Here is a 15760-nt window from a genome sequence, read left to right as displayed (position 1 = left end):
AGAGTATTTCACGCCGTCTAAGTATGTTATCTTATCCATTAGAGCCGAGACAGGAAACAATAGATATGGCTAATCTTAAAACCACTGCAGTGGTGATGGGAGCAGCTCAACTGCGTGGGAGGATAGAGAGAGAGAAAGGGGGTACATTTATGCTATAAATGAACATAAAAAGGCATTATTTTTCATTCAGTCACATTGTATTCTATCATTTCCGATAATGTGTGTTAACTCAATGATTGCATAATGATTAGTGCAACACATGCAGAGATACTGGATCTCAATAAGTCCCTTAAGGGAGGGGCCTGGAGATGATGACAGCATCTTTCTCTGACTAAATTTAAGCCAACCAAACAGGATCGACCCCTTCCTCTCTTTCCCACCTCATCCTCTTTAGTCACAGCCGTGCAAGCCAGAGAAGAGGAATGTCTCCACAGCTCTTTCCACGGTCTGCATGAAAGAAATACGATTTTTTTTTTTTTACTGCAGATTTGGTTCTTAGAAAGTTACTCACCGGTGGACATCATGCTCCCCAGTCCGGCTATGACGTCCTCCACCACGCCTTTTTCAGTCAAGGACATCCTCAAGTTGGAGTTGCAGCGACAATCTCAGGAGCTCCAGTTCATCTCCTGCATGGGTCTCCCTCAGTCCGGACCTTTCCGAGCGCACTCGCCGCCTTCCTGTATGCTGGCCAGGAGAGACAGTCCGAGTCCGATCAGTTCTGGATTGTCGGAAAGCGACGAGAGGATGTCTTACTTCGGGGCGCTCGCTGCACCGGAGCGGCTGGCTGAGTCGGGACTGCCGGTGGAGATGTTCGCCGGCAACCCGGTGGAGATGCATGCAGCTCTGCAAGTGGAGACCGAGCAGGAGGACCATGAAACGAGTGAGTGTGACATATATGACACGAATGACCATGCAACATGACATAAAGGTGTTATGATTAACTCCATGTCTTTTTGTTGGACACGTGGCCTCCAGAATTATTCAAATCCCCTAAAATATTTGATCACGCCACACCTTGTGCAAAAGAAGTGCAAAACGCTCTTATCATATACCAACACTAAAATATGACATTGCATGCACGTATATATACACTGTAACCGGTTCCAACATTTGATAAACTAATGCAATGACATACAAGAAACGCTGTTATTAAAGTTATTAAAGTTATCATATAAAGTCCTCCCCAAACTTAACCCTTTTAGGTGAACAGTACAATATTGATTAGGCTGTTTTGGAGCAATTTGTGCAATTTTACATCACAGCATTAAACTCTTACCATGCACAATAACATACAGTACAGTATAAATATTGTTACATTAATACACCTTTGATGGTGTCCATCAGAAGTGCCCATTATTACCGATTTGTAAAGGCAGGAGTCATTTCATTAAATAACTGAATGCAGTGACCAGTCGGTCAAATTGATATAATAATAATAATTATTATTATTATAATAAACGTAACTGAATATGACAAGTTGACTGGGAGAAATTCACCAGATTGTATATCTATTTACATAATTATCTGGGCCTATGATATTAGTGAAATTGTCAAATTGTATTTTATCTATAAACAGCTACTTTGATTTATTAATGATCGATTTTAAAACTAATTCAACTATAACAGTACATCGGGGAAAATTTTGAAAACATGTAAGCAAAAATTATAATCACATTTTTAATTGTAATATTAAGTATTAACTGTGAAATTCAAACTTTAGTGAATAAATTGATATATTATTTGAAGTCTACATTTCCGTTTGTGCTCACGCAGAGGTCTGTACTTCTTTGCGGGACGAGGAAGGGGAGAAGCCGGCCAGCAAACAGCAGAGGACCAGAAGGAAGCCCCGGGTCCTCTTCTCCCAGACTCAGGTGTTCGAGCTGGAGCGTCGCTTCAAGCGGCAGCGCTACCTGTCAGCCCCGGAGAGAGAACATCTGGCCGGCTCGCTCAAACTCACCCCGACGCAGGTGAAGATCTGGTTCCAGAACCGGAGATACAAATGCAAGAGGCAGCGGCAGGACAAGTCTCTGGAGATGGCTGGTCACCACCACCATCACCACCACCACCAACACCCTCCCCCACCGCCGCCGCCGCCTAGGAGGGTAGCTGTGCCGGTGCTGGTGCGGGACGGCAGGCCTTGTTTGACTGGATCCCCAACATATAACACTTCTTACTCGGTAGCACCGAGCCCGTACACGTACAACGGCTACCCGGCCTACAGCTACAACAACTCTGTGTACACCAACACTTACTCTTGTACCAGTTTACCTGCTCTGCAGCCCACCAACACTGCAGCCAACGCCTTCATGAACATGACTTTGGGACCTCTGGGTGCGCAGACGCAGAGCCAGTCTGCACAGGGGACAGTGGCTCCTCCATGCCAAGGGACTCTGCAGGGCATCAGGGCCTGGTAATACACCTTCTGACGCACAGCTTGTTTGTATGTACAGTAGTTTTCAACAGACAAAAAAATGCAGCTAGTAATTATGAGTGGTGCAAAATTTCAAGTAAAAAAAAAAAACATTTTATCCACTGAGCCAGCATCGAAAACCTTATAAACATGCTGTTTATTTGGCTTTGAATGCTGTGCACACATTGAAGATGCTTAAAATATTTAAAAAAAACATGTCAATTTATAGAGAATGCACAGAATGATTGACTCAATTGACGCTGAATATGCGGGAAAAATATTGTTTTTCACAGCATGCACGTGTGACACATAAGTAAAACTAATGGAACAGTTGTATTAATGGCTGTTTCACTATACTACACTATGTGACATTGGGAGTAATGCACAGGAAATTAAATAATCCAGTGAACACAATGGCATCAATTTTGTTTCAAATGTGTTGCGTGTGTCCTATTAAACCTTTTTAACACTTGAATCCAACATACAGGTTATTTTTTTTACTACTGTAAATTATTACTTTGGTCATGTATTTTACCACAGAAAATTATTGTAGTAAATTTGAAGTTATTTAAGTAACTTCATCACATCCTTTAACCGATGATTATTATATTTAATAAAATTATTTAAATGTGTATAATAATAATAATAATACACAAGTAAAATATATGTCCTCCCCTTTTTGCTAATTGGAAAAAGTTTTATACTGCATTTATGGTAATGTATGATCCCTTATAAACTATATACGCCAGTATTGTGCACAAATGTGCTGTTTTAGCAATGTCACAAATATAGACTCCACTCCAAAAACACATTAATTAAATGAAAATTAATTAAATGATCCTTACATTGTATTTGTAAGTCAAAGTGTGCACGACCAAATGAACTGTTAACTTCAAATACACTCACTTAAAGTGAAAAACAATAACTGGCAAAAAAACGTTGCAGAATCCTGTCTTTTAAAAAACTAAATTGAGTGGAAATACTAATACTTACAATATGCTGATTTATTAAGTCCAAAATGACTGCAATGTGAAAAGGGTGGCCTATAGAGATGAGGTTTACAAATAAGATATTTTTTAAAGCTTTAAATAGTAGCTTTCTGTGAGAAAGATAGGGGTATTTTGTGAGACAAGAACCAGAAACTCTTTGAGAATGTAGTTCCGGTCAGGATCCAGAGATGGACATTAACCAGACCGTCCTGCAGCATCCTCACAAGACGCATAGAACATGAGAATGTTTCACGATGAAACGTATTGCTACTATAATAAGTCATTCATTTACGCACACGCAGGCTGTTAATGACGGACCATTAGTGGTCTCTAATAAACACCTTGCCGTGCACCCTCCCTCCAATGGAGGTGAGTGACAACATAAACAGAGCGTTTGTCTAAATGGTCTCCATGATGGACACTTACTTCCTCTCTCTCTGCGCGATGGGGACGAGGCTGCCATGCCCATGCAAAGTGGTGCACGGTGCTTTAGTGTAAATAGAGCTGGCGACAGGACGGCGCTGCCTGAGGACGCAGGCCGGACAACAGGAGAGTGCAGTGATCACTATCTTTGCATGCCTCCAAAGATAGCAGGCTCATCCGAGAGAGAGAGAGTCCCAACACAAAAGTCTCTCATGGCAACCACTCGAGTTAAGTCACTAGAAGAAAAAAAAAACAACACAGTGAGGAACACTTAAGTTTTGAATAAGATGTATTGGAATGCTTGTGAAGTTCAGCAACGTTAATATAATTATTGTATTTTCTTAACTTTACTATTCTTGTTTGCACAATTCTGTCTGTAAATATGGCTTTTCTGTATCAATCCAATACAAAAACTGTATCACTAATTTCTCTAAAAAGACAACTTTGATGGATTAATTAAATTTAATTAATTAAATGTAATTTTTGTGGTTGCAGAACAGCATAATGAGCTTTTTCCACAATGGGAGATATTTTGATATGGACTTAATCTTAATTGACATTAATTTGGGACATAGGAAGACTTGCTGAAAACATTTACAGTCCCAATATGCATTCACTATATACAGGTAAGTTAATATAAAAAAGGATACGTTCTGATATGATAATAAAAGCTATTTCTAGGTCTTCTGCGATTAATTTCATTAAAGATTGCTTGAAAAGCCAATAGATACAGGAAAAAACAGGCTTGATGTGAATTATATATGGTGGAGGAGGGCGAAAACTGCGTTATAAAGGCTAAAATAGGGAGTTTCACCTGGGCACCTCACGGGGGCGCTGTTTACTCGTTTCAATCGCAACCTTTAAGCTCAAAAGTGGCAACCTTTACTCTGAAGTTAACGCATTTGACACAGTATGTGCCCAAATGGTTCATAATGAAATATACTTCACATGTACTTATAATTCACACTTTGCACTAGATGCACAAGAGCTGCCTTAAAGGAAAAAGCTAATAATGCTGTTATTTTACTGCAGTGTGTGCATGAATGGGTTAAATGCAGGGGTGAAATGTTGTGTATACTGCACATGCAAACATCAATGTGATATATTACTGCTGTTTACACTGCATCATACAAAGAGCTGTTTCGGCTACCCCGGGCTATATGTGAGAGTTATATAGTATGCCCCTAAATGTCTGACATAAAGTCAAAAGGCGTGGATCCTCACAAAGAGACATCATCCATCAAGCAAAGGTGGGACAGTTTGTTGATAATGGTGGCATGCATCCAACTAAGGGAAGTCCATGCAGTGCTTTTGAGTGGTGGTGAAGAACAGGACCCCCGGGAATCGGACGACAAATGTTCCAGGGGACTGCTGTTAGTCTCACTTCTTGGAGCGTGACCAGTTTGATCCTTCGGGGAACGTTCTGATGAAGTCTCTAGCATGAGTCCATCTGTATAACCCACAATGACATTTGAACATTTTCAAGTGGCTCACCAAAATAGACTTTAAGAACACGCTCAATTGGAAACGTCCAAAGTGGCCTACATGATAAAGAGCTATTTTTCACATAGGGGTTATAACATTTGACGTCAAATTGTCATTTTAATATACAAAATGGAAGTGGATTACAATCGAGAACCAAAGACAGTGTAATTAGCCTATACATTTCAGCTAATTAAAGTAATTAGTACAAAATAATCTTGGATTTTTGCATACATACACACACACACACACATATATATATATATATATATATATATATATATATATATATATATATATATATTGCATATAACATGTGGACAAGACAACACAACACAGAGGTATTTGTAAAAAAAATAAATGTAAAAAAGCATAAACAATTTTCAAACTTGACACAATAGTACAGTATTAATCCGGGAGTGATACGTTAGTATGGATAGTAATCAACATTTAGATCGATCCATTCTCCCCTCTGATTCAATTTTAAAACCCTAGTGGACATTACGACTGTTATCGATGAAAGCATTTTCCTTTCCCTCGGAATATTTGACAAAACTGCTCTAATATGAAACCAATGGTAGTGGTATTTTTTTTAGTAATTAATAGTTGTAGCAGCAGTAGCCTCTGGAACACAGGCCTTCAAGAGTTAACAACTGAGCGCGGTTTTAGCACCATGCTAAAGCTAACGCTAGCATAAAGAACGGCGGCACTTACCGATAAAAGCAGATAAACCGCTTCTCTTTGGAGGTTGGCCGAATGCTACTCGGGTATTACACAAAAGTCGCCATGGGACCCTGAGAAGATGTCACAGAATAAGACGTATGAATAGTTTTTAATCGTCAATGTGTCGAACAAGCTAGCATTCTACTTACTTCCGTAGCTCCCTCCGTGACTTGTGGGTACGTCCATGTTTAGGTTCCGGGTACTTTGCAAGGATTAGTTCCGCCTAGTTTACGTTCATTTATTCCAGACATACACTGTACTACTTCCTGATTGAGGTATTATATAGTTGAGTAGTTTTACTTTTATTTGTATAAATGCCAAGACTAAATCTTAAAATAGATGTCATTTTATAGGGCATCTTAAGAGCCGAAAGTTATGGTTTGGATTGAATTATCCAAAGTAGCCCAATCAATGAGTGCAAGCAGTGAACTTTTTTTCTTTGTCACAGTACCACCAGCACATTTCAATAAATTAAATAATATACAGAAATCTTGGAAAACACATTTGCATACAATTCAACTGCTAAATAAAAGAATATAAAACAGCTTTTAGCACACAGTTACACAAGCCCCAAACTTTCATTGCTCATACACCAACTCATAGTAAGTACTTGTGATTTGTAATCCTGGCTGGAAGAAATGCATGTATTCTGTTATACACTAATTGTGCACTAATTGTCTTTTATCTTATTCATACAGTACACTATAATAGACTTCTGTCTAACATTTGGATTTGAAGTTACAATTGCATCATTTTGGTAGCTGTGTTTCTATTGGTCCTCAGCAGGAGGAGGACATTATGGGACCAACAAGGGCTCCAAACTGCTTCTCTTTGACCCAACCTCATGTTCATATATTTTCACTATTTTCAAACTTGTTCCAAAAACTATTCACAGATAGCATCAGTGGAAGTAGGGAATGTAAACATTTTACAGTGCAGCACTATAAGACATCACCTCTTGGGGATGCACATCCATCACAAGCCAAGCCCACCATTTCTCTGCGGTCTCCTACGCTTCTCTAAAGAAATTTGAAATTTGTGGAAAAATGCCCCCTGATAGTGTCGACTCAATGTTTGTGTGTCTTGCTGCTACACTTAAATGTATCAAGCAAGCACACAGACATTCAGAAGAAGCAGACAGTTCGGTGTCATCAGAGTGTTGACAAAGGCTGCAAGGCACAGCGGCTGAGCTAATTTGACACAGAAGACAGCTTTACTTTCAAGATCAAGTTCTAAAGGGCAGGAGGTCTGTTTCCTCTTCTTCAGTGTCCCTGACTGCACCTGTGTTGCTTTAACACACACACACACACGCACACTGATCGTGCACTTGCACATGAGCTGCACGTGCACAGAAGCAGTGGTCTTAAGTTGCGTCTGAAGTGTCAATGAAGATTTAATGACCTTGGAAGTGGCTGGGAGTGAAAGTGGGTAAATTCATCCTTAATAACTCAGTAGCTTTTTATAGTGAAACAGAGAAGATTAAAACTATCATCTCATTATATCTTTTCTTCTAAGTGTTCTCTCAATTGTTACTTTCTAAGTCATATTGAAGGTCCAGTCATTAAGCTAAAGGGCAATCAATGTGCAAAGAAGGACAACTGGAATGAACAGGCCTTATCCGTTCACATTCCAAAATAACCTTGGCGTGTGTGCGTGTGTGAAAATATGAACACTTCCACAGGTGCTTACTCTAAGGGGCTTTGAGTGGAAGCTTGAGTTTCCAAAACAAAGGCTTATTACAGTTATGGGGGGGAGGGTGCATCCGTCAGCCCTTCATCCACACTACCGTATGATGTATAAAGGTATTTTCCATCAAAGATACATGTACAGTATGTGTATACTGTATGTATGGAAAGATTAACAGATTGCAGATTAACATCATTGCATCATACGTTCTGAAGGCAATAAGGGCATATTAAACAAACAATGTCACCAAATTCCAAGATAATGTTCCTGAAGAGAAGTGGCGCCCTTCTTGACAGTCCAGATGCTTGATCTGATAAATGATTGGTTTAGGTGCCAATTAGCAGCCTGCAAAGCCCTTTCCGTGCTAAGCAATTATGACAACATGTGTTTCCTTGCAGGTAACCATGGTTAACAGAGGAAAAACAAAGATTTCAAGCAGTACCCTACTTTTTAAAGCTTCCATTTTTTTCCTCTCACTCAATCAGGATCAAGCCTGTGTCCTCGTCAACACTCCCACCAACGTTAACCAGAGAATCACTAAAATTATGTCAACTGGTCCGTTTGTGTCAGGGATGAAATGCAGTGGAAATATTTTTTTGTGGTATTAATTTTCATTGTATTACTCTTCATGATTTTGTGGACTATATGTAAATTGCTATCATAAAAACTGAGGCAGCAGACAGTGAAAATGAATATTTGTGTCATTCTCACAACTTTTGGACATGGTCATATTTAGTTTATATCCTTCAAGTTCCTTAATCATGGTTTTTGCTTGCGGAAGAGTCATTTTTTTCCCTTAAGTTTGAGACATATTTTCTCATGCATCATTTACAGAATTCCACAGCCTTCTTGTCAAGTGCTTTGTGCCCGATTCTGGGTTTTTTTTCAGTCTTTGAGGTCAAAGTTGAAAGCAGCACCTGCAATGAAGACTAAACAATTGTACCTGTTTCTAACCTGAACTAACAGACCAGCAAGGTCTGGTTCGAAACAACCATTATTGACGGTTTCTGTAATTGGTACAATTAATATTTGCTTGCTTTACTATGTATGCCAGGGGTGGGCAAACTACGGCCCGGGGGCCACATGCGGCCCACCAAGTGTTTGAATCCGGCCCGCCAGTTCAACTTTTAACATACAAACTAGCAACATGACTTGCAAGTCGGATGTCTTTAGTAAAAAAAAAACCCAAAAACAACAAAACTGTAGAATTAAATGACATAGTTTGATGTGGTCTGATGATTAAAATGCTCCTAATAAAACATATAGCTGATAGTATAACACTTTTACAGATAAAATTACATGAATAATTTAAGGAAAATTATAAGCAAATATATGTTCTGGCCCCCGGGACAATTTTGTTAACTCAGTGTGGCCCACGAGTCAAAATATTTGCCCACCCCTGATGTATGCCAAAGCATTCCAGAACAAACAAAAGTTTTTTCAGTGATTTATGAGCACTGTCCACTGCTCATAGTTTATTATTCATTTGATGAGTGCAATTTAGAGTCGGAATCAGACAATCAGTAAGAACAGCTTCCATTTAGTCAGCATGGGTTCAACATTGACGTTTCTGAGATAGCTTATTGAGCTGACTTAGACTTTTGGGGGGACATAATTCATTCCATACAAGCTCGGCCATCCAAGCAGACATTAAAACTCAGTGGTAGCAGTGTGATAAACTAGATAGCTTCAGTTGGAACTGCATACAAGGCAATAATGGTGAATAGCTGAGAAGTACTGGGGTTGTTTCAACACGTCAATGGGAACAAAAGGAAAACAGTTTGTAGGAAAACAATGACTCAATTTTAGGTGCTATTTAGAAAAAAGGGCAAAATAAATTAAATACACGCGATGAAATAATCAGATGTGTCGAATTCGATCATGAGGGAAATAAACATCAACTTGATTTCTGGTGAACAATCTGCAATGTTCAATTATCACAGATTGTTTTATTTATGTGTTTGCAGGATTCTAATAAATTCCCTACAAATGTGACTATAACTGAAATAAAAAAAAATCAATGGTAGATTTCAGAGGGGGTAAAAAAAGCTCTGAATTTCCTGGGGGCAAATTTGAACATCACGCTACTGCCCTCTGCTGGCAAATTCTAATTATACCGCTCAAATATCGGGGACAGAAAACAAAATTAAAGCATGTCAAATTCTTCTCTGCTATGCTTGGGTGGGATGGGACAGTCGAGAGAAATCTTAGTGTGACTTCATGTGCGTATAATCCTCACAGCGTAATCAGCAGGTCTACGTCTCCGCCTCCATCTGCTGCGCTCTCCTCTTGTCATGCTGGTGCTTGGTGAGTCCATACTTGAAGAACTCATACACGGACCAGCTGATGGCTGTGGAGGGCATCTGGTAGATTACCCTCGCCTGCACTCCCTTGAAGAAGCCCCGCAGGCCGCCCAGCCTGTAAACCGTCCGGAAGGCGTGGGCCAGGCCTGTGATGTGTCTGTGGGCTCCTTGGTTGGCCGATAGAGAACTGAGGGCCAGCGACTCCTGGGTGTTGAGCAGGGTCTTGCAGACATCCAGGGGTGTGGTAGCGGCGGCGGCCAGGGCCCCGGCCAAGGCTCCGGATAGCATATGGGACGAGGGGTTGTAGTGTCTGTGTGGGTTGAGCAGCTCCTGCAGGTACTCGTACGTCATGAAGTGGAGCGCTTGGAAGGGCACGTTCATGGTGAGCTGGGTGGTGTAGCTGCGATAGAATGCAGCGGCGCCCTCTTTCTTCCACACGGCGTGTACACAGTCCAACACGCCGCGGTAAGGCGAATTATACATCTGCATGCGCTGCTTCACGACTAGGAGGATGCATGATGAATTCCAAGATGTCCGGAGTTTGAGGGGCAGAAAAATCAAATGATTAGTTAGTATTCTAATAACATGCAGTATTTCACAGGTCACAACCATTTTACTGCAATATATCTCACACGAACCTGTAGATTTGTCTTTGGCAAATATCATGACATCATTATTATTAAGAAAACATACAGCCAGAAGTACAGACTATGGCTCCGAGGGGTTGGCTAGCCAACAAAAGCTTTTATCAACGATGGTAAAGAGCTGCTCAAACAGTACCATCATTTCCATGATGAAATCACAGATTGCTTTCGCCCCCGGGTCGTCTATGGCAAACATTTGTTTCACTTTTCAAACGCTGTGGTGATAGGAACAAGCCCCAGGCCGTGGGTATCTTAGTGATGCTACGGTAAATGGTCTATGTTTTTTTTTTTTCTCATCGCGTGATGTTGGCAAAAGAGTGAGGAGGTCCCACATGACTGACACCATGTTTGTTTGCAAGTGAGCTAAGGCGACGTTCCGACAGGCTGTTTGCAGCATGTGACAGAGAAGAAGTGCTTGATTTACTCATGCTAATCCACCTACAGCACCATAACAGTAATCTCTCTAAGAGTTATCAGATCTATTTTTTTTAATTACATGTAATCAGAACCGGTACACACTTGAAAGTTCAATTCATAATTAGTTATGTCCACCACCGTCTAAAATAGACACTAAATTCTGATCATCTTAAAACACCACTGATGTATAAAACATAGACTATACCTTCTGATGGGTTCATGGCTGCATCATGAAGCAGTGTGGCCACACATCCGGCTGTTCCTGCAAATAAGCACCACTTACAAATTAAAGTGAGCTAAGATAATCAAAACAGAAGTAGAAATCGGAAAAAATATATCAGTAAGATGCATTTGCCATTTAAATCCACAGACGCTATAAAATGATTATTTTGAAGGTTGGTCCTGATTGGGTAAAGGAGGCCAAACCACAGCCAAGGGAGACACCTAGTGGACTAAAGTGTCAAAAATGGGAAGGTATAAGTACTTTGTATGGGAGAAAGACAACTTACCCAGCCTCCCAATACACTGTAAAGAGGGAAGAGAGTAGGAAGAACATTGCATAAGGACACAGCTGGTAAGGACACTATGGTTTTAGGGGATTAATCACTGACTTAAAGAAAATAATTAATCTACACTGGTGTTGCTATGAGACTAAAGCACATAGGTAAAGACTGGGTGTATTGAGTCCTATATCTTCTAGTGTTTTAGTTAATACATGTGCGTGGTTTGTGTAAACGGGAGGTTTTATGGTACCATTAGCCAAATGACTGTTAGCCCCGGGGTGGATCACATCACTCAGAGTCTTTTTGAGTTTCTCATAGCTGGCAAAATACAGGGCATGGGCGGGACCCGCCCCGATAGCGGTCACATTCAGCCCTCTCATTGGCCGCCAAACTCCCTCCGTTGTTACGATTCGCCGGAGGGCATCCATCACGTTCCTGTAGCGGGCGGCCGGGTCAGGCTGGAGGCTCTGCATTCTTGTCTGGGATAGGAAAAAAAATAAAGGGGAAAAGTCAACAATGACACAGCAATCAGACCAAGTATGTTGATGCATTGTGGACATGCATTATTGAATGGACGGAAGTGTTTCATTACAAGCTACGAGGTCACATTTCATGACTATTTTGCATATGACCCTAAATCGTGCCAAGAAAAACAAAAAAAAAACAACACACACACAACAGAGTACGACAAAACTAGCATCAACATCATCCCTAAAATACCAATCTTCCAGCTGAATGGACAAAATTACACCCCCCTCCGCTTTGTGTGTTTGGGCAAAAAGTAAACATGTCCTCATGACACCTTATGTGATACTTGAGGACAGATTACAGCTAGCTAATAGCGCTGATAAGTTTGCCAAGTACACACACTTAAACACCTGCAAGACTTTGACAATGGTCCTTGATTAGACACAAGAATACAATAGAACTACTCATTTTTAGTTTGTGTGCACACTGAAACACTATATGCCTGAATTGGTAAAGTAGCTACAAGTTGAGGAGATCAATTAGTATAAAAACTGTCCTATTCTCTTGAATAGTCTGCTTGGTGGAATCTTGCTGACTCACAGTGCAGCCAGTTTGCACAGGATGATGACAAGCTCCATTAACCCCTCAAATAAAACTCTATGCCGAGGATGTTTGCTCAGGACCTTGCAGGGCTGAGACAGACTACAGGTGGTCAGGACGTGGATGAAGTGTGGGCTGCTCTTCAGTGTGACATCGACAGCTGTATGCACTAAACTTCATTGGTGTCATCTGTGCAATGCAATGATCACAAGCAACTGACTGCTAACCTTATGATCAGCGGGTCATGTCAGTTTTTTTTTCCCCATCCTATAAAATCAATTATGCAAGCCGCGTGGGAAGAATTACCACTGTGCGCTCATGTGATTACACGACAAAACTCTATATAAAGTTAATGTAATGTGTAATGTAATGGATCATGGGTCAGTGTCAGGCGTGGCTGACACACTAGCAAGAAGGCCAACTACTGACTCGACTATTCATTAACTTCTTAACTCCGCACAAACGTGTGTAAACATTGGTTACACAACATTCTTGACGCTTGACTTTAACCGAGAATAAGACAACGAAATACCGCAAAGACCTACTTGAAAAGGTTACAACTAACAACAAGCTAACGTTGGTCACCTAGTAAACACGGGCATGCTAGCAGGTTACCCAGGAGAAGCTAACTGACCTTGTGACGCGTGTTTAGATTAGCAGGAAGGCTAAGAAGCTATGCTAACAGACTTACACGGAAACACGGCGTTCAAAAACAACACTAGGCTATAGGCTACCTTAACACAATCGATGGGGAACATGAGACAGTGCTCCATGATCCCAGCCACAGCTCCAGCCAACATGTGGGTGCTGGTGGAGGCACCCTGTGGCAAGCCCTCATAGTCCGGTTCAGAGTCATCACGTTGCTCCTGTGTGTTCCGGATGAAGTCAACAGTCTGTATTTCCGTCTCGTTTCCAATCCGAGGTGTCAGGCTGCCCACAATACTTTCCGAAACTCCCAAGAACCGACCGCCCAGCCATCGGACTTCTGCCCCAGCAGATGCGCCAGCAACCCCGGGATCATTGCCTGCAGTCTCCGCTGTCATCCGACGCCTCCTCACAAATCCATCCGCTTCCATACGAAACCAGGCGACGCGAGAAAGGGGGGCGCGCAAAAACGTCGTAAAAGGTAGAGTTCGGATGCAAAGTTTTGCATTCCCTTGGGTGGGTTTGGTAGCTACAACTATGGCTACACCATGCACACCCACGCCGTCTTGCCTTTGCAGCCACAGGCAGCCACGCTAGACAAGGGGGGAGGCCGAGGAAGGCCGGAAACACACGGAAACACGCCACAGGCAGAAAGACGAAGCTGATTGGTCACGCGAGGCACGTCCTCCTCACGCTATTGGATGAGAGGCTGTCAATCAAAAGTGTGTCTGTAGGCGAAAGTAATGTAATGTGGTCTTGGGAAAGTTTGGCTATTTTTGGTAATCTTTAATTGTATGTACACATTTTAATTTTGTAATTTTTTTTAACAAATTCATATTTTTGTCAGCCACACCCCAACCCAAAGTCAAATTAGTACAAACAGTAAATAAAATGTATAGATGGATAATTTTGTAGTTGAGTTGAGCTGTATTTTGTGTTCAGACTCACTGAAATTCTAACATACAAAAAAATAATAAAATTTTAAAACAAGTGAGCAATTACATTGTCATTCCTAATACCATCCCTCTCGTGTATCTTAACAAGGAAATATAGAAACATATCATTTCTTGTCCATTAGATTAGATATTACACAACAGTAATATGTTATATGCAGGTTAATATGGCTCCAAATCTGCCTTTGCTACCACAACATTAAAACACAAATATAATTCCACTGATGTGCACCTTCAAATACATCTTCTGGGTTGTTAAGGCTGATTGTTGCAATGCACTGACCAGCCCATCTCTCCTCAACCACCATTGATCGCCCAGACACTGAGCCAACAAGTCAAATAGAGTTGTAGTTTGCTCGTAGAGCCAACGCCATAAGCCTGACCCTGACATAGATCCACAAAAGTAGGGGAGTTCAAAGTGAGGGGCCATCTGGGGCCCGTGGCTCATTTGTCATTGCAGAAACAAAATCTAATAATAAAAAATGGTAAAACTACAGCAAGAGGCACAATGAGAAAAAGCTGTAATATTGACGCCAACAATCAATAATGTTGGTGACCACTGCATAACACAATGGATAAAAAGCCACTATAATTTAACTGTAATGAAATAATAATATAAAATACAAACGACAATGATACTTGTTTTAAATTTATTCATTCATTTTCTACCGCTTATCCTCACAAGGGTCACGGGGGTGCTGGAGCCTATCCCAGCTGTCTTTGGGCGAGAGGCGGGGTACACCCTGGACTGGTGGCCAGCCAATCACAGGGCACATATAGACAAACAACCATTCACACTCACATTCATACCTATGGACAATTTGGAGTCGCCAATGCCAATTAACCTAGCATGTTTAAATATTTAAAAAAATAATAATTTTTACATTGGGCTGCACGGTGGTCGAGTGGTTAGCGGGCAGACCTCACAGCTAGGAGACCAGGGTTCAATTCTACCCTCTGCCATCTCTGTGTGTAGTTTGCATGTTCGTGGGTTTTCTCCGGACACTCCGGTTTCCTCCCACATTCCAAAAACATGCTAGGTTAATTGGTGACAAATTGTCCATAGGTATGAATGTGAGTGTGAATGGTTGTTTGTCTATATGTGCCCTGTAATTGGCTGGCGACCAGTCCAGGGTGTACCCCGCCACTCGCTTGAAGACAGCTGGGATAGGCTCCAGCACCCATTGCGACCCTCGTGAGGATAAGCGGTTAAAAATGAATGAATGAATGAATTTTTACACTTTGCAATTTTACAAAATACACAAAAAATGCCCCTCTCATGATTTCATCTGCAGCAGTTCAGTACATAAAATCAAAGCTGACGATTTTAAGGTCTTATTCATCAACAGAAGATTTCTGTTAAGCAACAAGTTAATCATTACAATATCTGAAAATATAAATACATTGAGTATAAATGACTCAATATAATTATCATTATGAATGTTTTATTCAACTTTGTACCAAACTGTCCCACAGTTACCTTAAATATAACCACTCGACTATAGACTATTGCA

The 15760-nt window shown here is 41.0% G+C and overlaps 2 protein-coding genes across 2 annotated transcripts; one reads left to right on the top strand and one right to left on the bottom strand.

Annotated features, from left to right (window-relative positions):
- Positions 1-422: 422 nt before the first annotated feature.
- nkx2.3 (NK2 homeobox 3) lies at positions 423-2854 on the top strand. Its single transcript, XM_058058949.1, has 2 exons — positions 423-880; positions 1774-2854. The coding sequence occupies exons 1-2, from the start codon at positions 523-525 to the stop codon at positions 2412-2414; spliced, it is 999 nt and encodes a 332-aa protein (XP_057914932.1). The 5' UTR covers positions 423-522; the 3' UTR covers positions 2415-2854.
- A 6284-nt stretch (positions 2855-9138) lies between these two features.
- On the bottom strand, positions 9139-13925 carry slc25a28 (solute carrier family 25 member 28). The gene is made up of 4 exons (XM_058058948.1): positions 13383-13925; positions 11831-12059; positions 11283-11339; positions 9139-10519 (listed from the first exon to the last, which is right to left on the bottom strand). Exons 1-4 carry the CDS (start codon positions 13722-13724, stop codon positions 9969-9971), a joined length of 1179 nt encoding a protein of 392 aa, XP_057914931.1. The 5' UTR covers positions 13725-13925; the 3' UTR covers positions 9139-9968.
- Positions 13926-15760: the final 1835 nt, after the last annotated feature.

Source organism: Doryrhamphus excisus, chromosome 20 (assembly GCF_030265055.1).
Source record: "Doryrhamphus excisus isolate RoL2022-K1 chromosome 20, RoL_Dexc_1.0, whole genome shotgun sequence".
In the NCBI taxonomy this organism is placed as follows: Eukaryota; Metazoa; Chordata; class Actinopteri; order Syngnathiformes; family Syngnathidae; genus Doryrhamphus; species Doryrhamphus excisus.
Note: the sequence above shows the minus strand (reverse complement) of the source record. Positions and strands in the feature narration are given on the sequence as shown.